At 39.5% G+C, this 23,411-nt stretch overlaps 1 protein-coding gene across 5 annotated transcripts in view; it reads right to left on the bottom strand.

The window, feature by feature from the left end:
• The window catches only part of GRIA3 (glutamate ionotropic receptor AMPA type subunit 3), a 153,850-nt gene that overhangs the window by 115,324 nt on the left and 15,115 nt on the right, over nt 1-23,411 (bottom strand). For all 5 annotated transcript variants that reach the window (XM_086470459.1, XM_086470458.1, XM_086470462.1 and 2 more), the window contains exon 3: nt 3,004-3,243. In XM_086470459.1, coding sequence (XP_086326585.1) covers nt 3,004-3,243 — 240 coding nt within the window. The remainder of the gene's footprint in view (nt 1-3,003; nt 3,244-23,411) is intronic.

The raw sequence follows: 23,411 nt of genomic DNA, 5'->3' as shown, positions 1-23,411 counted from the left end.
ACAAAAAAAGCCACTGCTTAAGGAAAACAATTTTATAAAGCTGATTCTCCATTCGCCTAAGCTGAAGCTGAAAAAGTTCAACAAGCAGTATAAAACCACAAGAAGGTTTATTCAGTTTTTGTATGGCATCTGTAACATGCTGTGGTATTTATTAATAGTAAATGCCATGTTTAATACTTGGCAGTGTTTTGCTTCAGCAGAAGACTGTAAAACTACTTGCAAGAACAATTTAGTCCATAACTAATATTTAACGTAAGAAAGAGTAGTCTAATATTTTATGATTTCTCACATTCTCAGAACAAAGGAGATAATAATCTTCATAGAAAGGCAGTACTTAAATGATAGTTTATTTCAAGAACTGACAGTAAACTGCTTAACACCTTCTCTCTACAGTGTTTGTGCCCCAAAGCAGTCAAGTCTCTAAGATAGAAATTATTAAAAATTGTGACAGCTCTAGTGTTTTCATTTCCAATGGTATCTCAGTATAGGAACATGTAAGCCTATTCACTACCCAATACAAGGAGTCATTCACCATTATTATTGTTCAGCCTCTTGGGATGATTTTTTTTATTTGAAGGCCTATCACAAGAAATTAGGCAGCCTCGCAGAATTGCCAAATGTTCCAGGTGCTGTCATCCACGATTACTGCTCATCAAACAAAGGAATCTGATGTCTATTTCTCAGTACACAATTGCCCTGCCTCTCCCTCCTATATGAATCTTCTTAATTTATTTCCTTGCAGGAAGAATACAGCAATTATAAGTCTGATAAGACTGCTACCAAGTTTGTTTTAACCTAACTAAACCAGCAGTAACTGAAGATAATCAACTGTTCATTTTCGTTCCTGTTTTAGCAGATGGCAAATATGTTATCAAACAACAGCAACGAGGATATATGTATAGGAGGGAAAGATAAGATGTGGTAAGTTTACTCCAAACAACTCAAAGCCCATCATCAAGCTACCTATATGTAACGATGCCTCCTCCATCCTAAAGACATGGCTGTTGTTCATCTCCTAACCCTGAGCTACGTTTTATAATCTTACCGTCACCTGCACTGCCACCTAATTCAGATTTCACACTCTTGACACTTGGTTTGACTATATGACATAACATATGGCTAGCATAACATGCACGTGAGCCACAGTAGCTTCACAACATGATTTTGATTAGTAATTGTAAGATTGTGAGCAGGATGCGAATGAGAAGTCAACCCAAGGAGCAGAAGGCAACAGAAGTAAAGTCAGATTCCTGGGGCTAATTTTGCCAGCAAGAGCTGTGTTTTAACCTGTGATTAAAATTTTAGTATGAACAAGGCAAAACGAAGCCTAGACACAACCTAAACTGCTCCAAAGGGATTAGTCACCATCATAAGCTCATGATTAGACTGTGTCTACCTAAAGACTGTACACACAGAACTGTGAAAAATGCAAATCTGATTCTGCAAGGCTTCCCTCATGACTTTCGTTACTATCTCAGTCTGATAGTAGTATCATCTAGACAAGCTCTAGTGAAATTCCCACTGTTTTGGATGATTTTTCCAGTCTGAAATGCCAAATTTCTTATTCGACATGATCTTGGATGACTGATGCATCTCTTTCCAAAGCAAACTTTATTGGCCTTAATCACGGTTAAGTTTCCAGTCCTGGAACATATGACATTTTACTTAATCACATGCTGTAAGCTTATCACATTTGGGCACATCAAACCTTTCTTACTCAGACAAATGGCATATTCACAGAAGCTTTCATTAAAAGTGGACTAAAACAGAAATATGGATGTTTGGGTAGTAGTTTTAAAAGATTTAAAAACTTAACTTCTCCATACTTCCCTACTTGACCTCAGAGCTAGCGTTTTCCAACGCTAGAAATATTTAACACCTCCAAATCACTCAGAAAATCCTGAACTCTTGGCGTTCACCTAAAATCACATTAAAAATTACTTACTTTCAATATACGGTATGTCCTTAGTTGGGTGATGCTATTAATCTTCAGTGTGAAAAGCACAGCCACTGAAGACTTGATCTTTATCAATATGCAGTAGCCTAGGGTATTAGAACTTTGTGATGGGAGCTGGGAATGGAATCTAAGCTTCTTTGGCCCTATCCAGACCCCTTTGATCTGAAGAAGGTCTTGGAGTTGTTAATCATAAAGCTGGTGAGAAGGACAGCGGCACATCTATCTGATGCAAAAAATGCTATCCAGGTGAAATCTGTAACCAAGCAAATTCTGTAGACTCAAGAGCTTGTGGCAATAGCTGTTCCACAGAAACATGCAAGATTTCTCACAGAAAATGGTTTCTGATGCTCAGATATCTTCTTGACAGGATTTGCTACCTTTGGTGCTTCTCAGTTAACAACTGGCTTAAGCGCGAAAATACTGTTTTTAATATGTTTTCATTTAGCAAAACATATCTCTGGTCATTCCTGTCATGTATCTAAATTCATCTCTGGATATCCATGTGACATATCTAGAGCATCTTTTCTCCAGCAGAGCCCTAAAGCATCTTATGCATCATATTCTTAGACTGTTACTGATGCCTAGACATCTCCAGAGTGAATCCTAGCACGGATTGCCTTTGTCCAGTGACAGGGGAAATGCACGTTTACGTAAAGTGGTGTGGGATTTGCAATGTCACACACAATGAAAGGTCTTGCTTAACAGCCTACTTCATAGTGCTGATTTTATTTATCTTGCAAGGACTCAAAAACCCTGGAAAGTGTTGAGTCTGCAGTTCCATGGAAACCAGGTATTCCAAATTGAATGCTTACACTGCTAACACTATCCTCCAGACAATCTCTTTACAAATGATCAGTAATATGAAGATGCCTTCTTTTCATTTATCCATTCATTTTAGTTTCTTCGGAACAAACTTATTTTCTAGGACCATCAGAATGTGCAACCTGCATCCAGAAGAAAATTGGGATGGGCTGCACATACTGATTCTGGTAATACCTATAGCAAGCTGTGAAATAGCAAAATCACTCTAAAATGATAGTGCTTACCCCGTTCTGTGTCATAGAGGTACACAAACTTTTCCCACTTATAGTGAGACAGGAGACTCAAGATGGCTCCTTTTAATGCTGGCCGCATCTGGATGACAAACTGTACATCTGCATCTGTTGGGAAGCTGGGCGTGACGAAGGATGTGTGAAGGGCTCCACAAAATGACGTCAGTGTGTTCATTGACATCTGGTCATAGAATCCAAAGATGGCATAAACTCCTCTGGAAAACTGTGAACAGACTAACAAAGACAGAGAGAGGCGTTAAAATCTGACATATAATGAACACAAAGAAACTTTCAAAGTATATTTGAAGTAAGCCTTATAAGCAATCCTGAAATTATTCTGTACCATGCAGCAGATGGAACGAACTCCTGAGATAATACAGACTAACTTCAGCGTAGCTCTGAGTTTTACCAACTTTGTCGCAATTAAATTGGGCTGAGCACATTTTTGATTGCCGTTTGTCCTGCTATATCGTCATAATCCACTAATCTCTTTATATTCTTTAAAAACAAACACAGGATTACATTGCTTGTCTGTAAAAAACCTTGCCTCCCTTGAGTAGCACCTCAAGAGATCTGTTAACAGCTATGTAACAGATGTCAGGTCTGCCTAAAAGTCAAAACATGTCAAAAGATGTAGTTTTTCCTGGTATCCCACCTTGATTCATGTCTGATTCAAAGAAATCTGGATGTTTTATTCTTTTACAGTCCACAAATCTGACATCTCTGCATGAAATCTGGGTGTGGGCTTTTTCAGTGGGAAATTATGGTGGCTTCTTAAGTGAGTGTTAAAATCTTTCAGAAGCCATTTGGAAAGCATACGGCTCACTAATGGTAACACAAATCAGGAACACATATTGTGGCTTCATGGGACAAGAGCTGACATCCTTTAACCTGGAAGCCTTTAGTTATTAATCATCCTGGTGTCCTGAGGAACTCAACTAGTACCAGAAAATTATCAAAATGCAGTCAAAGGTGTTTTGTGTCACATGTACGCCTCTGGCAAAACACTTCATCTCCCATACTTTACAGAGCTTGAACAATGACTATTTTGGACAAAAATAAAGTATTTCAATTTATAAACATGATCAACTTCATGGGAGTTGCAGGGAAAAGTTTCTTTGCTGTTGAACTCTGTAGGTACAGAGCAAACTTCTTGTGACCTTGGGTTCTTTCCATGGAGGGAGACTGCATCAGACATAGTGAGCGAGCCTGAGATGTCAGATGCTGGGCCTCTGCTCCATAATAAAGACTGTACAACTGAAATACACTACAGCATAGCAGCACTTATAAATCAAAACATTTCTGGACTGAGATGAGTAAGTCCCATTTGTAACGAAAATAAGTTTCCCAGAAAAGTGTTAATTCAACATTAGCAATTTTGCTTGTCAAGAACTGGACTTAACAACAATTTTCAACTAGGCCCATTAACCACTTTTGCCAAAATGCTGCATATTTAACTTCGCACAAAGCAAGGGGAAGTAATTACCAGTAAGGAAGACACGACTTCTACACAGAAATATACAGCATCATTACTTCCGAAGTACCATCATGAAACATTTCCTACCATAAACGCTACCATTCAGAATCACTAAAGCCTGTTAATTTTAAAAAGGGTCTCCACAATATCAGCTCATTGACACAGCATCATGGATAACACCTCAAACAGGTAGTCAGGTGTGAAAATGAGATTTTCTTCCTGCAGATCCAAATGAAAAATAGAAATGCTATTAAGTAATTTAAGTGTTTAAGCCACTGTAACAGGACATGACCAGTCATGGATACCAGCAGCAAATAACAGCTGGTGTAGATAAAACAGAGACACACATGAGGCACAGACAAGGAATAAGTAGTGATTTCTGAAAGAAAAGTTTGTGGAAGTTCTCAACCACAGTAAAGAAAAGATATAAAAGAAATTGTAATACAGCAAGAATTTATTCCCAGAGGCATGACTGTGTAATTAAATACACTGTTTCAAAAGGCATTTTGTTAAACTATATACCAGCAGGATATAAAGTAGAAAAGCTACCAAAAAAAATTACGTGCTGAAGTAACAAATAAAAGGTATTAACTTACAGGTGAAAAAAAGTGGAAAATAAAGACTACATTAGAAAGTCTGGCAGTCTGCAAATAATTCCAATGGAGTATAAGCCCTCTAACTCCATGGGAATAATCACTGAAGTGGGGCTAGCAGAGCTGATGTCCTCACATACACTGAGTCAGGCTTCTTTTATATATTTATTAACGGCCGAGTTTACTAGTTTTTTTTTATGTAGATTCTGTACTGCGAAGAAAGCAGAGAAGAGCAAGTATTCCAGGAAAGATCCCTTCTTGCAATGCAAACAAAAAATACTCTCAAATATCTCCAGACCCTAAAAACCCAGATTATTTCAAATCATCCTGAGTTGACCTGTTATTTCTTATCAGGTATAAGGTATAAGTCTCTGAACTGTGACTCCACTGAAATCTCTCAGATTTACAGTGACACAGTATCTGAAAAGAAGAGTCACAAGGAGGCTCAGAAAGTCTACCGCACCATCTAAGTGTAGGACTATAATGAAGAATACAGATTAGCTCTTATTAGGACTGCTAGTTCCTACATCCCACAGAGTCAGTAGAGAGAACGAGCGCCGTGCTAAAGGTAACTGACAGTGGCTGGCTCCAGCATGGACCAGCTCCTCTGCATTGCGCTGGAACCAGCTCAGAATTGGTCCGGTTGTGCTCCTGCTTGTTCTTAGAGATACAGCACCTAGGCAGCTTTTGAAAATGGTTCAAGGTCTCTGTCCTTTGGACAAAATTCTGTCTTGCATGGATAGTTTAAAATACTGAATTAAGGTGTATCTATTTCCATAGCAGATTATGCTCGTTTATGCAAAGAACACATTCTTCATTTGTGAGTAATCTGAGAAAAAAAATCAGTCTCTCTGAACAACCTGACCGTAAGCAGGACCTTCTCCAACAACACCTAACAGCCAACACAGAGATGCTGCTTGCATGGAGCACCCCAGTGCAGGTGAGAGCTTCTGACTTGGCCTTTCAGATATTTACAACTTTTTTCGTAAAAATCCTGGGGGATCACCAGCAATATCTTCTAACAAGTGTACCTCCCTGCCCAGTCTTATTTCCCCTGATTCAGGTTTGTATTCATTACAGATCTTTAAGATTTAACACATTTACAAGACTGTCTGCTATTAGTCTTGAAAAATCTTCGTCTCTTAAGCTCCTCTGCTTCTTTCTTATAGCTTATTCTTCTCGACTATCTATTCTGCATGCACCGCAGGGTGCCAATTCAATTTTACTGGCCCATTTAAAAGGCAAATAAACCTTTGTATTTATAAGGGGAAGCTAAAACGCCAATTATCTTGGTCCTCAATGTCCATTTGTATTTTTGAACTCACAATTTTGTTACAATTTCATAGCATTAGGTCTTTCAGTTAGTTTGTGACCTAATCTCCTACCTGATCAGATGAACCTACTGAACATCCATGAACCCATAGCCATATTGTTACCTGTTTTCCAAAAACCAAGCGCAATTACATTCAGTTTAATTACTTTATAATTATTCAAATATCACTAAGCCATACGCAAAATTAAAAAAAAAAAAGGCTAACTAAACCTTAGCTTTAAGCTCTTCTTACAAACTACTTTCTATTGATAATCAGAACAATCCTCATGTTTGAGTAAGAATTTTGGTATTTTTCCTTAATTAATCACAGTAGATTTATGTTTGTTTTCCCCTATTTTAAAAATGCAGATGGTTAAACACATACTTTGGCTGTTAAAGAAGTGATTTGCACAAATCCTGATGCAACTTCATTCTTTTTTAAAAAAAGCAATTTTTTCTGCTGAGCTACGCCTTTATGAAACCGCTTTTAATTATAGTTATTAATACTGTGGATGTGCATCTGTTTCCAAGGACAGCACATAACCAAGTCACTTTATAAGCTGATCTGAAAGAGCTGCAACCTCCACAAACAAGGGACAGAGGTCCTGAGGCACAGTTACCCAACAGGGGATCATAAGAAGCCACTATTTTGGCATTAGGTGCAAGGTGAATATTAACAGAGACTTAACTCTGGGCTTGTTCTCAGAGTAAGTCAGCTGCCACATGCCATCATTTTCGGGAGAGGAAGCGATGCTATGACAGAAGCCTGTGAATTCTCAAGCATGTCAAGAGAAGATAAGGAACTTTCAGGTCATGACAGACTGGTGTTTCCTGCCAAGGAAGGAAAATGCTCAGAGCCAGAGCGATCACAGTGGTAAGCAGAATTTGTTCAAAAAAAACCCCAAACCAAAAACCAACCAAACAAAAAACCAACAACAACAAAAAGGGAACCCAAATAAACAAAAATCATAAATAAACCCCTTTGCTTCTGTACTGAATAGCAGCTGAGCCATCCTAAACGTCAGCGTAACTCAATGAAGCCCAGCCTTCTGTTTCACTAGTTCCATCCTCCCTCCAGTCAAATCAGCCCCCACCACAGAAACTTGCTAAGATTAACCAGATGTGATTTTTTTTTTTTTTTCACTGAGACCCCAGGAAGGCTCCAGGCCAGAATCTCAACAGATGCCCCATTTTACACTAGTTATTAGATGTTCTGTGTCTTTTTTAAATTTTTTTTTTTTTTGCTTTCTAATGGTATTTAGTTCTTCTACCTTTTAGTGACTGTGAGTATTCCTGACACAGCAAGGTTGTATAGAGTCTGACATTTCTACTGTCTATTGCCTGGAAGCGAAAGTCAAAACTTCGCTGACACCTTTTTTTTTCTTTTTTACTTTTTTTTTTTTTTTTACTTCCAGTTCTTACTATGAACAACTGAAGCATTACCAGGAACACTTACAAGCATGTTCGGATTTTGCTTGTTTAAACGAGAGATGCATAAAGCCAACAAAAGAAATATGTTAAAGGATAGGTCTTAATACACCATTTCTACCAGACGGTATCATTAACGACTGACTTGTAGAAGTTGGCACGATCCTCCCAAGCATGACACACAGTGCACTTCTGCCCAGGGGTGTAACAGCCCGGTAGTTTTGGAGTCAGGGGCTGGAGGTTACAGCACCTCAGACACTATTCCTTCTTCACTACTGTTTGTATGGACAAGCAATTTCCCCTTTGTTCGTATCAATTTCTTATAAAGTAGGTCTGACAAAATTAACCTATGTCAAAGGGGCACTGCAAGGCCTGCCTTACTGACAAGCATACAGCTCTCTGGGACGAAAGGCGCTGTAGGAGCACGATCACAACTGACATTACCGTGCATTGCTCATACCAGTTCCTTGGGTTTGTGTTCTGTGTTTCCTTCAGTTGTGAAATAATTTTATTCCCTCCACTTTCTTCTGCCAATTGTTTTGGATTCCAGACAATTCTCACTGCCAGCCTGCCAACAGACTGATGGGACTACTTTATAATGGAGTAACATGCAGCGTATCTCAGAGCAGCTGCTATTTTCTATCTAAGGCTCCACCCTATGACTTCCTTGCTGTAATAATGCACGGGTTATCATAACATCACTTCATACAGTAAGCATACAGGCTCTTAGAGAGACTGACAATGCCTTTACTGCTTTCTTTCCCTTTCATGTTAATGCATTGAACGAAAAGGCACACTCTCTCTACCTTGAGCCCTGAGGAGATCAGCACAGCAGTGCCCCCAAATGCAGAATGAGCTACTTCCGGAGGGCTCCAGGCAATCGGACTTGGGAGCTTCCTTTCAAGACAAACTCATCATATTAAAAACTATAAATGCAATGAACTGCATTTACCTATGGCAAATAAAACTAAATTTTACATTCAAATTGTTAAGACACTGAATTCCATCAGGAAGAAAATATTCCACTGACTTGTTTAAAATTCAGCTGATAAAAGAAGCATTTCTGAGAACAGTAATTTCTGAAATAATTAATAGTGAATATTCTTCATTCACCACTGGGGTGGGAGAGAACCAAGGAAGTTTCAACTTGGAACAGGATATAAATCCTCCTGAGATACTGGCTATAACATCACTTCTCATCCTACCTAACAAAGGATGCGCCCTTACAGACATAAAAAAATCCTCCCAAAACAAACCCAAAACCAAACCAAGCCAAAAACCTCACAGCAGAGCACAAAACAGAATTATGATTTACTCTTGTTACTTCATTCATGGCAACGGTTTTCTCAGAGATATAACTGCAGTGTGGTTTACCTAGTTCTTTTTATAAAGAACTACTTGGCTCACTTTGTTCTCTCTACTGCCTTCTTCAAACATATACACGTCCTTCAGTTTGCATTTCTTTCTAGAAGAGCAAATAAAATTTTAAAAGTACATTAAGGCATTGGCAGGGGGGGTATTATTAAATTGCAAGTGAAAGGCATAAGGATTAATCCATTCATATTTCACAAACCATTTACTGGAAAGCAATCCAAAACAAATGTCCAGATCCAAGCATCCCCAAACACACCCTGGTCAGGATCCCATTCCAGATGACTTCTGTCACCCTATCACAACTCCACTGCGCATTATTAAATGAGTCTTTATTTCTTACTGGCTTTTGAGGATGACTTCGGAACCCTGATCACAATGACAGCTCCTGGGTGCTGGGTGCTGTACAAATACATTACTACAACCTTGGTTTCCTTCAGTATACCCAATTATTTATGACATACATCACTCGACTCATTAAACTTTACACATTTTGGCCTTTATATATACTACTACAGCCAAATAAAAACCTAACAATGTACATGAATTTGCTGCGTGCTGGATCTTCTCTTCACACAGAAACATTTGTGTGAATTTTATGAGTGTATGAAAAACGCCAGCTTGCAACAATAAAATTAGACCACTTAGGCTGCAAGCAGTGATAGCAGGAACACCAGCAGCACAGAGTCTCATGCACACCATGAGGCCAAGAGGTGCCTGTCGAGACCTGCAATGACTGCTCATGAGAAAGTGCATTATCCAACGTCGGATCCTTTTATACAGAAAGGCTGATGAGAGGTGCAGTTTCAGAAAGCACTCAGAGGAAGGCAGCTGAAGTTCATTCAGGTTTGATGTACTTCGTCCATTAGTGTAACTACTCAGATAAAGGTAAACCAGGACCAAAATCTCTCTGCCCACAAACTGCCAATTTGATGTATATGCAAATGAAAGCTTTGGTATTTTAGAAAACTAGCTAATATATTAAAAATGTCAATAACGAGGACATCCTTGAGCACCAAACTGTAAGACAGACAGAAAGTCAGGCTGAACATGATCCTGACTGCCCTGAGAAAGCTGTGCTTAGCTTTCTGAAAGGTGTTCTTCACCTAGTCAGAGAATGTACTGCAGGTGGCCTGAGCAGCTTGGAACTAGTTATGCTACTTGTGCTGCTATTACCTGCTCACTTACTGTTTAGTTCCCAAGCTGCTTCCAAACCTAAGATTATGCAGAGTCTGAACTGCCTCTGTTCTCAGGTTACTGACCACAAAGCTAAAAAAAATAAAATATTTTGTAGAACCTTGATGAGACTCAAGCACAAAAGGAGTGTCTTGTCCTCCAAGCCTACCAAATTATAACGCATGTTTCACTCTTCACTAAAAAAAGAAAAAAAAGCAACTCACTTGACATTCAGAATCTCTGCATTTACAACACATTTCTGACGGTGGAAGAAACCCAGAAATCAATCCACCCAGTTTCCAGAAAAAGTGTAAGCCTCTTATCAGTAGGTCCAAACTACAAAAGGATTTTGTTTAACTGGGATCACTATTACACACTGACTTTTTAAAACACCATGGATTCTGAGTTCTATGAGAACATTCCTTTTAAAGGCTATGAATCAGATTATCATGGCTCAATTTGATGTATAATATATTGGAGTTTGAGGGAAGCAAAACAGGGGTTTAAAGCTTAAAATGGATTAAAGGTGAGAGGAGATATATAGGTGCCATACAAATCAAGTGATTTTTTTGAAGATGATTTAAAAAAAATGTTAGGTATTTGAGGACTATACTTAAGGATGTACTGATCAGAATACTACGTTACCTTGCTTGTGCCTTTACAAGATGGAATCCAAGCTCTCTGATCAGGCATCACAAATCATAGCCAAGTTTTTTATTTTTAAACCGCTCCTGGCAATCCACGATCTTCTGGTTAACAGACCACTTTCCATCCTGATCCCACCACCCCTACAAGCTGCTCACAAGGGATAATTCTGTTTAGTTTTAAAGGGAAGACATCAAACATGTACCATGCAGTTTAAAATGAAAAGCTCTTAGAAAGAAGACTTTGTAACACTGTTGCAGAACTCTGACTTAAATGCTGTGGATTTATGTTATTCGTGAGCTCCTCCAATCACTGCCTATGCTGATCCTAACACCAAAGGAGATACTTGTAGGAGAAGCAGCAAGAGGCTTCTCTTCATAGACAGTTAAACTCACTGCTGGAGAGAAATGAAAAGGCATCGGTATCTGCCTTCCGTGCTCTGATGAAGAGATGCTTCTGCTCAGTTTCTCCAGGATAATCGATGCCTTGCCAACACAGCAACACGTGCAATACCAACACTCTGCTCCTGATTGGCAACTCCAATCCTGGATGTTTAAGAGTTCAGGCACTGGACTCAAGTTTAGAGAGCGTTAGAGACTTAACATGTGAATGTAAAGGAGTTCATTGAGCTCTTGCCCTTTGAGAAAAGTCTTAGTCTATCCCATACACATAACCACGCACTCCTTTTGCCCCGCAGGGTGGAAGACGAGCTAACACCTGTGTGAGGGAGCCAGAGGACCTGGCAACATTTTCCCCAGAACAGTCTAAATATATTCACAGCAATCAATGAACATTTGTGTTCTTCACATCCAAGACTCCATCTCCTGTTTCACGACTAATCTCCGCAGAAACACGGAGAGGGACAGCGTGCATGCAACACAGAGATGTCACAGACTGTGCTGGTTTTGGCTGGGTTAATTTCCTTCACAGTAGCCAGTAGGGGGTTGTGTTATGGATTTGTGCTGGAAACAGCGCTGATAACCCAGGGATGTTCTCGTTATTGCTGGGCAGTGCTCACACAGAGCCAAGGCCCTTTCTGCTCCTCACTCTGCCCCACCACTGGGCAGGCTGGGGGTGCACAAGACATTGGGAGGGGACACAGCCGGGACAGCTGACCCCAACTGACCAAAGGGATATTCCAAACCATATGATGTCATGCTCAGCATATAAAAGAAGAAGGAAGAGGGGGACATTCGGAGCTATGGTGTTTGTCTTCCCAAGTCACTGTTACATGTGACAGAGCCCTGCTGTCCCGGGGATGGCTGAACACCTGCCTGCCGATGGGAAGCAGTGAATGAATCCATTATTTTGCTCTGCTTGTGCACATGGCTTTTGCTTTACCTGTTAAACTGTCTTTATCTCAACCCATGAGTTTTCTCACGTTTACTCTTGCAATTGCCTCCCCCATCCCGCTCGGGGGGATTGAATGAGTGGCTGCATGGGGCTGAGTTGCTGGCTGGGGTTAAACAACAACACACACATTTGAGTTAAATAATTTGTTTCCATCTGTTGCACCCTTTGAAATGCTTTTCATTTTAATCTAGTATTTTATGCCAGCATGCTGTGATCGCTTTGGATTGTAACTGTATCTCCTATTTTCTGAAACAACTTTCTAAAAATGTTCGTCAGAAGAAAAATACAAAACTCCCTACTCTTTCACAAGTTATTCAGTTATAAAACACAAGGAAATTTAGCAGGCATTTACTTACAGGCAGCCAATACACTCTATTAATACGCATATTCTAACAAACACATAGTAATATTTAACAGTTTAACATAAAATCATGAACGTTTCTATAATTTTATTCAAGTTCCACAAGCCATTAAGCACTCTGCCTAGGAACAAAGAGACATGTTTGAAGAAGTGTTTTTAATGTGAATTGAACAAGATGTGGCAGACCAGGGACTATCCAAGTAGCTACTGTTACCATCTTCAGAGACGATCTATCTCACATATTTTGTCGATACTTTAAACAACAGGCTAACAGGAAAGCAAGTGCTTTGTGGTATGAAGAAAAGAAATAAGTACGTCACACCCATCAGAAAACGGCAGCATTTCACAGTTGAGGATGTTAGGCAGAACGTAAGGCTGAATCCAAGCGCAGCAGTTAAAGGCAATGCTGCGCTTCAGAGCTGCAAATCAGCAGCAGCGATCTCCAGCACTCTGATACTCTGAAGGAATTTCTTATTTCATTGGAACCCAGTATTGAGGAAGCAAAAAGGCGGAGGCATATTATTAAATGTATGCTTGTTCAGCAGATCCTTCCCTAAGTGATTTCAGAAGTTGACTTCATTCTGGGCCACTGTGGTGAAAGGCAATAAATCAAAACAAAGCTCTGGCAGTGCGATGAAAGATGAGCTGAGTCTGCTGAGGTGGTGCCATTTATAGGCCTGTGGGGATACATTACAGAGGATGAGATAGAAGAGGCAAAATGGCAAACACACCTGGAATCACTGAACTGGGTAAAATTCACCATGAGGTAAAGGCCAGGATTAAGGTTGTCCAAGGAGAAAGGGGATGCAATTGCCAAAAGAGCAGCTGTGAAAGCAGCCTCCAGCTCTGGAGGGTTTCCAGTTGGCTGTATGTATGCAGAGCATGGTTCTGGCTGACAGACAGCCCAGCTTACCCAAAGCAACGGTCCCTTCCACTTTCCCGGAGGGTCTGCAATAGCATTCCAGCAAGTGCTGCCACTGTCAGTACATCTCGGACCAGTGGACTGGATTTCACATTCAGGTATCTCCTCCCCCTGTTTACTCAAGGTTCGTGGTGCTATGCAATTCTCACCCACTCCTCGTGTCCCACTGCTGTCAGCTTATCAGTCTGAGAGACTTCAGATCAGTTAACGCAGAAAAGGAAACAGAATAGCTGTGAAAACGTGGCTTCAGCAGCCAGGGAAATAATTTGAAGATGTTCCTTAGGGGTCCAAATCAAGTACCTATCAACTTCATTGGAGAAGCTCCCATGGACTTCAGTGAGAGCTGGACTAGAATCGAGAGGCCTATTCAATACATTGAAAGAGTAAACTACAGAACGGCAAAACCAAAATCCCAACTGCCCTTACAAAAACAAAAGCACGCCCCCATCTAGTTTCATTCTTAGTATCATTTCGATCTGCCTTACAGTCCAAAGAGTTCTTCTTGCTACCAGCCTCCCGGACCTTCACGATCACACCTGACAGTAATTCACAGAGCAGTACGCTCAGCTAAGCCAGTGCCTTATTTACAAGGAAAAACAAGAATATTATTCTGTATAAATTATGCATAATCACTATTTATCAAGCTGGGTTAATTGGCACATAACAAAAGAGTTGTCTGCTGCACAGCTGAATAATGTGGAAGCCAAAATTGATGGAAATGGTACAGCAAAAGCCTGACTGTGAAAGAAAAGTCACATTGCTACATGTTAATTCTTAACTGACTGCTGCCCTTCCAGAGGAGAAGGGGGAGGCCAAGTGAGACAGGCCTAGTTTGAAATTACTTGTTAACCTCCGAGGGTTTGGAGAGATTGTTGTAGCTTTAAATACCGGTTCAAAGTCTGCTCTCAGCCAGCCGTATAGTGAAATGCTAACCTGGTGCAAATCCACTCCTTTTCTGTGCTCCGTGAGACCCTGATACCTTCATAAGCAGAGAACAATCTCATTAACCATCAGCATGAGACTGTGGCCTGCAGGGGTACATCTGATGGTGATAGAGAAGTGGGACTCTTCCCACATCTTCTCTCTCTCTCTAAGAGCTAAATGCCTCATACCAAAGCCAGACCAGCAGCCCTTTGGTTGTACTCAAGAGGGCCTAGAAGTCCTCACCAGAAACCTGGTGGTGTGTCACGAGACAGTGTCAGCGTGGGGCAGCACTTGAATTTCTCTAGAATCGCACGCATCTGAACCACAGCTTGGTCAGCCTTATTCTACGTGCACAGAATTGCTTCACTGACACCAGCAAGGTTTTACTAAACGTCCTAGATCCCAAAGCTGCACGCACAAATTTAAGCATACACTTAGGTGTTTTGATGAGCAGACAGAGACTGAAGTACATGCTTAAGACACTGAATCAGAGCTGAGGGTCAAATTGCCAAGAGGCTCACTCTGGTAGGAGGTCCCCCTTCGGTGGTGCACCACAATCTAGCTGTACTAACTAGGGGTATTTAGATGATTTAGTCTGATTTAGACCATGGCACTTCTACACTTCCCCAGCCTCTTCTCTACAAATACCTACTAAAATCTCACCTAGCAGGAGAATACCTGCAAATCAATGACTTCTTTGAAGTCCCCTTTTCCCCCCACCCCCCCAAACTTGCTAATAGAGTCAACAGAAAATGAGAAGACTCATGTAACTTCCACTGCTATGAATTAGAAGCTCGTTTATTCACAACCACCATCCAAGCCAGAGAATATTGCTGTGATGCCATCATGTTTGTGGTCTCATCAGCATAAGTACAGAAGAATGCAGAAGCACAGTATTTGTAAAAAATTTTGGATTATGTTATCTCCATTACAGCTCCTCCATATTGAAAACATAGTTAACAAACATTAGCTTTCCTCTGAAAATATTCTGACATTTACTAAAGTTACCAAGGTACACACATTGTTCACACCGTAGTTTATCATCAGTGGATTACAATCCATGCTGTGCATCTACAATCTCCTATCCAAGAGGCTCTTAAATCTGAATTCTTGGTGCCCCTTGAGAAGTCTAAAGTGATTCAAGGAAGAGAAGTTTTATGTGTAAAACCATCTTCACTGTCCCTTTTTTTCCTTTAATTCTTACTGCAAACAACATCTGAAGTTGCTTGGCAGTTCCTCTGATTGAACAAGTGGAACTTGATAGGTGAGACTCTGTGTGGTGCATACCAAATACTCACAAAGGTTAGTACCAGTGATGTCATGAATTTTTGTTATTTCATATGTACAGTTAACCCGTCTGCTCACTGCAAACTTCTTAGTATTTTCTTATTATGAATTTCTGGTACATTATTGTATTTAATAATTTGTACTAAATTTCCAATACAGACCTGTTATTATGTAATGTTTCTTTGCGTGTAAATAAAACACATATTTAAGCAACTTTGTTGCTATTGAAATACTTTTTCAACCTACTCTTTAATCATATTTATCAGGCCTACTTTCCAACTCGTTCCTTAGCCTCTTGGTGCTCCATCCTCAGAGATGCATCAGCATCCTTAATCCAAAACCTCCTGGAACAGCAGCATTTATTAGAAGCATTAAAAAAAATTTTCCTCTCTGGCTTTTCACAAGAATCACTAAACCTGCTAACACCTTGCTTGTATACACCAACAATTCCAAGCATCCGGCAAAACACTGTGTAAACTTAGGAGGGAGAGGAAAACTGAGGCAGGGGGAAGTCCAAAACAACAAAGGAACTGCAGCGCTATCCAAGACTTTTCTGGTCTTGGGAACAAAACCTCTGATCCTTATGGCAGAAAGTACGAATTTCTGAAGAGCAATGCACTGTGAATCCTGCCCTCAGTAAGCCACTTCAGTGAACCTGCCACAGCTCGCAACAGGTCCTTGCCATACCATCCGGAATCAGCCGTTTAGGGGGTACGGTTCAGCCAAGGAGCAAGTAGATGATTCTCACCACTGTCTCAAACACAACTGTACAATACCCAGATCAGTAAAAAGTTGGGGGAAACAGCCTTAAAACAGCAGTGCATATCTCTATGACAGTAGTCCCTACAGCGAATCTACCAGCGCCAAACAGCCTAACTGTAGCAGTATGGATGACAGGCGGCAATAAATTTCTCTGCCTTGAGGAAAGTTCTCACATGGCTGTACAGCTGCTGCAGCTCTGTGGTGAGCTGCAGGACAAGCTCTTTCCCAAGGAGCACTGTCCCCCTGAAGTCCTGTCCCCTTTGCTGGTTATCCCTTCTTTGCAGCATCACCTGCTCTGGGAGGTCCACCACTGAACAAAACTGCGCTAAGGACAGGAAGGATCTTACAGAGAGATGACAAACGGGAGAGGAACACTGCCTGTTCTGGAGGACATGACTAGGCTCCGTAGGTAGGGAAGCCCTTACTCACAGCAGGCACAGATATAACCATGGGAGGAACTGTTTCACGAACTCAATGAACTCGTAATTTTTCAGCTCCCTTTCAAATAAGCCCTAAAGAAAAAAAAAAAATCACCTTGCTATGCACAACGGAATAGAAACAGATATGTGACTCCAGTTAGAGACTATACATAACACCTTATTTTAAATTAAAAGTACCCATGTCCTACCTAATATAAACGTATTAAATTTCTACTTTACTAATTTCTTATAAACAAATTCACAATATCTTCCAGGTTTTCTAGATTAATGACTGAATTTTAACTTGCAAATGTCAGGGACAATTTCAGTTTAAATTTAAAATAAATATTTTTATTTTGTTAAAGCTGGTGTAATAGTCATCAAGAGAAGCATTCACATCATTCAGCAAGAAGCAGCTCATCACAAACTTAGGTTCCAAAACATGAAATCTCTCTCTCTCCACACACACACGTTTATGTCTCTTACATTAATTCTATACCGCCTATCAAAATAGCAGACAACAGGAAGGACTATAATAATGTGCCTGTATTTGTTTAAATGAATACATCATATGGAGCTAATGCTAGGCTATTGTTACCGAATTCTCCTAGTCTGATTTTCAAAAAGACTCCCTGACAGTGTCAAACTTTTCAAAGCAGCCCATCAACAGATTATTTTTGGACTTGGAAATTTTGTAGGCCTTGGAATAGATTTATTTGGTGAACTCAGGTAGTAAAGCTTTTCAGATAGATTAATGGACTAAGTGAAGTGTCTCTTGAGACTATAATAGAAGGCGTAAGAGACCTCATTTTCTAAGAAATGTCAGTTATAGGCACAGACGACTTCTTTGCGATTTTCTCCATATATTTTCCATTTACGTGAACCAGTCCAAGCCCTCCTTCCCACTGGCAATGTTATCAGTGAGATAATACCCTTCTATAACAAAAATAGCATAGAAACTTGCATAAGAAAAATGAATTTGATAACAATAGAATGACTTTCTCATAATAATTTAATAAATTGAAGACATGAAGATTTAAATCCTCCAGTAGAGCTGCATAAAAAGGACTGATGAATTTATCAGCTTTTCCAAGCTTCCCAAAGAAGCCCTGACAATATTTCTTACCTCCTTCTACAGAGATCACCTATAAAAGAAAAACAGCTGTTCAAGTCCCTCTATTATGCCATTCTTTGCTTCTGGGGCTACACTCACTGTTGAATCTGCACTAAGTAAATATGAAACATTAAAATATTCCAATTTGTTCCTAATCTTTCTCATTAGAGTAATACCCTTGTAACACCCTTTCTGGTTAGGAGCACGGTTGTGAACCCTGAAGTTACTGTATGGACATAAAGCAAGCTACTGACCTTTACAGTTTTCCACTAAACCAAGAAAAGTCTGCAAAAACATGCCAGAAATGCAAACGCAGTCAGGCTGTCACTAGCTTTGGTTAAGCATTGTCAGTCCAGTATTTCAAGAAGTCTTGACACCTACAGAAACCACATCAAACAAACCAAATTATGAACTCCATGATCTGAAAATTCCCATATTATTTTGTAACCATCAAAATAATACAGAAAAACACCCCTTCCTGGCCCTCCATTTTTCCATGGCTTAGTGCAACTAGTCCTAAATTAAACCTTACTGAAGCCATGCTATTAAGGAAAGCAACCACGATTTGAGCTGCTGTATTGGAACAGTTTATTTTTCTTTGTTCAAGTAGTAAAGTAGCTGTGTTATCCCAGCTTCTTTTTCTCATGCTCGGCGATGTATTTGTTCCATTCTCAGCTGGATACAAAGTCAGTTTTTAAAGACAATTTTCAAGGCAGTTTCAGGCCCTGCATTCAGCCCACCTCGCTCAAACATTTTTCAGGACTTAACAGCACACTTTTATATACAGTTCTTCCTCTTTTTCTTGTTACTGTATAAAAAATGAAGACAGAAAGTGATGGGACGAATACAGGGATGCGATGCTACTTGCAAAAACGAATAAGGAAAAAAAAAAAAAGAAATGTTTTTCCCCTCCGCTTTCTTCCAATGACAGCCATGTTGGTGCTATGAGTACAGACAGCAGGAAAGACAATTTTACACAGAGTGTATGTAATCCCTAAATTCACAGTGTCTTTTAAAGCACAGAACCTTTGGGATTTTATTCTGTTTTAAGCTATCTTCGGTAAAAATCTATCATCCCATCAAAATTCTCAGGTTTTACATGGATTCAGATGGTGGCCAGCTGATAGAAGCCTTCTTTTTACGCTGGAGGAATCAAAATAGTCTGAATCTGTCCTCTTATTTTGTTGAGGGACTCCAGGAACAGAAAGAAAAACTAATAGAAGCAGGGTAATTCAGTAGCCATGAATATATGGATACATAGTACACATTAGTTCCAAAAGAAGCAAGTATGATTTCATTTCTGTTCCTCAGAAAGAAAAACTTCCCTTCCATAAAATGTACCCATGATACAGTAATTGAAAATCTGTCAAAACAGCACCAGCAAGCACACCAAGGTTGTGCCCTAGAAGGGAGTACTTTCAAGCAATTTCACATCTTAGAAAGAGGCACAATTTAACTCTCTTGGCTCTGGATCCTTTTCTAAGCTGTGGCTTCCCTTCACTTCTCCCTCCCAAAACTATTCTAAAATAATAATAAAAAAAATATATCCTGCTATCACACAATTAACTTTGAACAAAAACATAACATGGACTATATTTCTAGGGAATAAAGAGAAGCCAAACTGCCACAATAAAATATTTTCTTTTACCAAAAGGACGGTTCAAACAAATGCAAATAAGTACAGTATCTAGGATTTTCATGACTTCAGCTAAGCAGAATAAATGCGCTGGGTCAAGCCAGTAAGTGAACCTAATCACGCTGTACAGAGCTGTAGTCTTCTGACAAGCTGCATTCTGAAGTTTCTTTCTAAAACCATTGTATCTAAAGAGTCCATTCAAACTTCCCAAATGAGGGAAAGAATCCAAAGAATAGTCAGTTAATTAGAGCCAATGATGTGGGAAATGCAAGATAATTAAATTCTTCTCCTAAAAGATTTATTTCTGAATATCAGTTTTGGGAGACCGGGGAGGGAGCAAGTGAGAAATTCATCTCGCTCCATAAAACTTAACTCACCTTTGTGAGGCACTTCTCAGGAATCAAGCAATCATATCGTTGTGTAGCTTATTAAGAAACATTGCTGATTACAGTATATAATTTTAAAATTTTTGTTCTTGATATAAGCAGATATTGTCTGCACAAACAGGAGATGTGCATTTAATCCATGATGCAATTGAAGTGCAAAAGAATAAAAACCAAGTCTAATCCGAAAAAAAACCAAACCCCACAACATTTTTAAAAATAAGGAAAATCAACCACGAGAGGAAATATGATTTAGAAGGTAAGAGTTCTTCCTCTAAAACAGCATAATCAGGGTTTCTGTGTTTAAAAAGTTAAATTATTGCCTAAGATTAGAAAAAGCTACTTGAACAGATGTCCCTAGAAAGATTGTTCAGGTGAAGAACTTGAGCTTGTGATGAACTAGATCTGAAAAATTAACCAGTTATTTAAGCTAAGCAAGGCCACATGTTCTCACCCTCTTGAAGGACAAAAAAAAACCCAAACCCAAAAAACATCCACAAGCAAAGACTTGACTGACATCTAATGGAAGATCATGGTGGAGGCTACACACTGGCATACTGGCTCTTGCAATGGGTATTGTTGCTAACGAAGATCAAAGTAAGGGCCTGAATTAGAATATCTACCCAGCATCTTATACACCTGAGCAGACTGTTGAAAGGCAAGTTTGGACATTAGAGTGCCCAATTTGAACATCTGAGCTCTCCAAGAAGCTGTTAATGTCTTTATGGAGCAACACACAGAATATTGAAGAATATTACACATAAAGACTTTTAGCTACAGGCCATATACAAACATCCTCTCAAATGACAATCTTGCCCTTCCCTATATCCTCCCTCACCACTGTTTTCTTAAGAATCCAGATAACCATCACATGTAATCCTTATTATCATAATTGATCTTGTATTTTAAAACACAAGCAGGACAGAATCAGTCACATTGCAGCTCCTCAGAAGAATAAGAAAATACCTCTTAGGGAAGGCCACTTTTCCTTAGGATTTCCAGGCAATTTTCGTCTTTACTCTGAAGTGAACAGTAGAAACTATCACAGTTTTTCATAATTAAAAAAGAAAAAAAAAAAAAAAGAAATAGAAAAAGAGAGATTCACCACTGTACATTTTTTCACCCTTAAGCTGTCCTTTCTGCTGAGCAGAAGAGCAGAGGTATTAAGAATATGTATCAAGCACAAATACCTGCTTTTCAACCCCAAGTTAGCTCTTTGAGTAAGCTGATACTGCAGCTGAATAGTCAAACTTGCATCCATGCTTTAATTAGAGATAAGGGGAGCACCTACTGTTTGCATTTACAGTATATCTGGTTCGCGAGCAGCAGGAGCAAGTTCAGCCATCACAACCGTTCAGCCTGTGATGCTCTGATGCATCATTTCAGCAGGGGAGGCTTCACTAACAATTACGCTGAGCCATTCGCAGCTGAAGAGACCCCCAAATTTTGCCAAGTGCAGTACCTAGTGTTTTATCCTTGCTACTGTATCTTGCCAGCCACTGCACCACACAAATTATCAACAGAATCCATCTCGCTCTACGCTGACAGCATGGGGGTGGGGTTGTCTGTTCTCCCATAAACGTGTAGGATTATTTATTCCGCTAACTCATCCACTTTTATAGAGGATGAGCATGTAAATATCCTGTCTCATAAGAGGAGATTAAATTTTTAGAGAAAAAATATTTAAAAATAAAACATCATCAATTAGTTTGGCTGTATACAGCTTCATTGCAGAGACTGACACAGAGGAAAAGAAAGCAGAAGTGTTGAGCAGAAGGAAGCAGACAGATAAAAAGTGGCTTGCTAGGATCTGAAAAACCAATGACAAGTGATGCTCAAATGAAGATTTTTCATGGTTACAAATGTATTACTTATCGGTAAAGAAAAATCTCATACTATGCAGAAAAGGGAAAAAAGAACAAGAGAAAAAAATTGGGTTTTTATTCAGGAAATTGAAATTAGGATAAAAAAATATTCCGTTTGAAAGCTATCATAAGTAATGCAAGCTGAAAAAGAATATGATCCTTTCGGCAACTGAACATACACAAGTTTGTAAAGATTTCTATCCATTATGCTGCAAAAAAGAACTGTTAAATACCATTTTAACAATCACAGTGATACATCTGCTTCCATTCGCTTACATCAGGCATGCTCAGTCAATCTACTCCAGCTGTGATCTGGCCTTACATATTTTATGAAACATTAAATGCAGTTATTTAATAAATTTGCTACAATTGCAGCAAGCTGCAAGTATATGGTAAAACACACCCAAGTATTCCAGTTCCATCTGTCACCACTCTGTACCGCTAAAGTTATTTATGTTCAATGTACCAGTTAGTTCAGGTAAATATGGGGAAAGTCTGCTCTCAGGGCAGCTACTGGACACAATGGTGTTATTTCAGATATAAACAAGTAAGCATTAGTAAAACTTAAAAAAACCCAAATACTCCGAGCACCTCAATCTATTTTTGATCATTCATGACCACAGAGCAAGACTATGGAAATTTTCAAGCACAGCACTTAAAAATCTATCTAATCTTTATTTATTTACCAATCATAGTTTTACAAAAAGTAAATCCTTCAAATATACAGCAATGCATCAATGAAAGACCACAACCTCTAAAACGTGAGGGGCTTTTATTTCAACTTTTGGTGTTTGTTTCAACCCATTCTGAGTTAGAACAACACACTGTTCCAGTGAAGGGACAGAAGCTGCAGCCAAAGGGCCATCTGCTGAGCTTCTCTGCAGTGAATCCCACAGCAAAAGGCGATGTGATGGAGCAACCCAGGCAACTGGGATACACACCATTAAGTAAATGACAGAATGAAAGATGGAAAACTTCTTCTGAGGGTAAGCGTAGATGAACACAATCACTGCATAACTGCATTTTTTTTAAAAATAAAAAAAAAAAATCAGAAAGATTAAGGTATTTGCTATGAAGCCAGAAGACTACTACTGCACGTACTGCAAACAGGGCTTGCCTCAAGGTTTGTTTTTTTAATTTTAAAACAAAACCTCAGCAATATGGTAGACTTAAATGGTCTCTCACATATCTGCATCTTCTAAGAAATCCTTCAGTCATTTAATAAAATTTTCTCCACCTCCGCAGCAGGAGATTGTTTAGACCAGTTAGCACCCACTGGGGTTTCATTGTGTCAGCTCATTTCAATATAAATTTGTTAACTGGTTGTTCCTAACGAAGGTACTATATTACTTCCCAGTGTCCGATACTCCGTTC

Source organism: Leptosomus discolor, chromosome 9 (assembly GCF_034619465.1).
Source record: "Leptosomus discolor isolate bLepDis1 chromosome 9, bLepDis1.hap2, whole genome shotgun sequence".
Lineage (NCBI taxonomy): Eukaryota > Metazoa > Chordata > Aves > Leptosomiformes > Leptosomidae > Leptosomus > Leptosomus discolor.
This window is presented reverse-complemented; position numbering and strand designations above follow the sequence as displayed.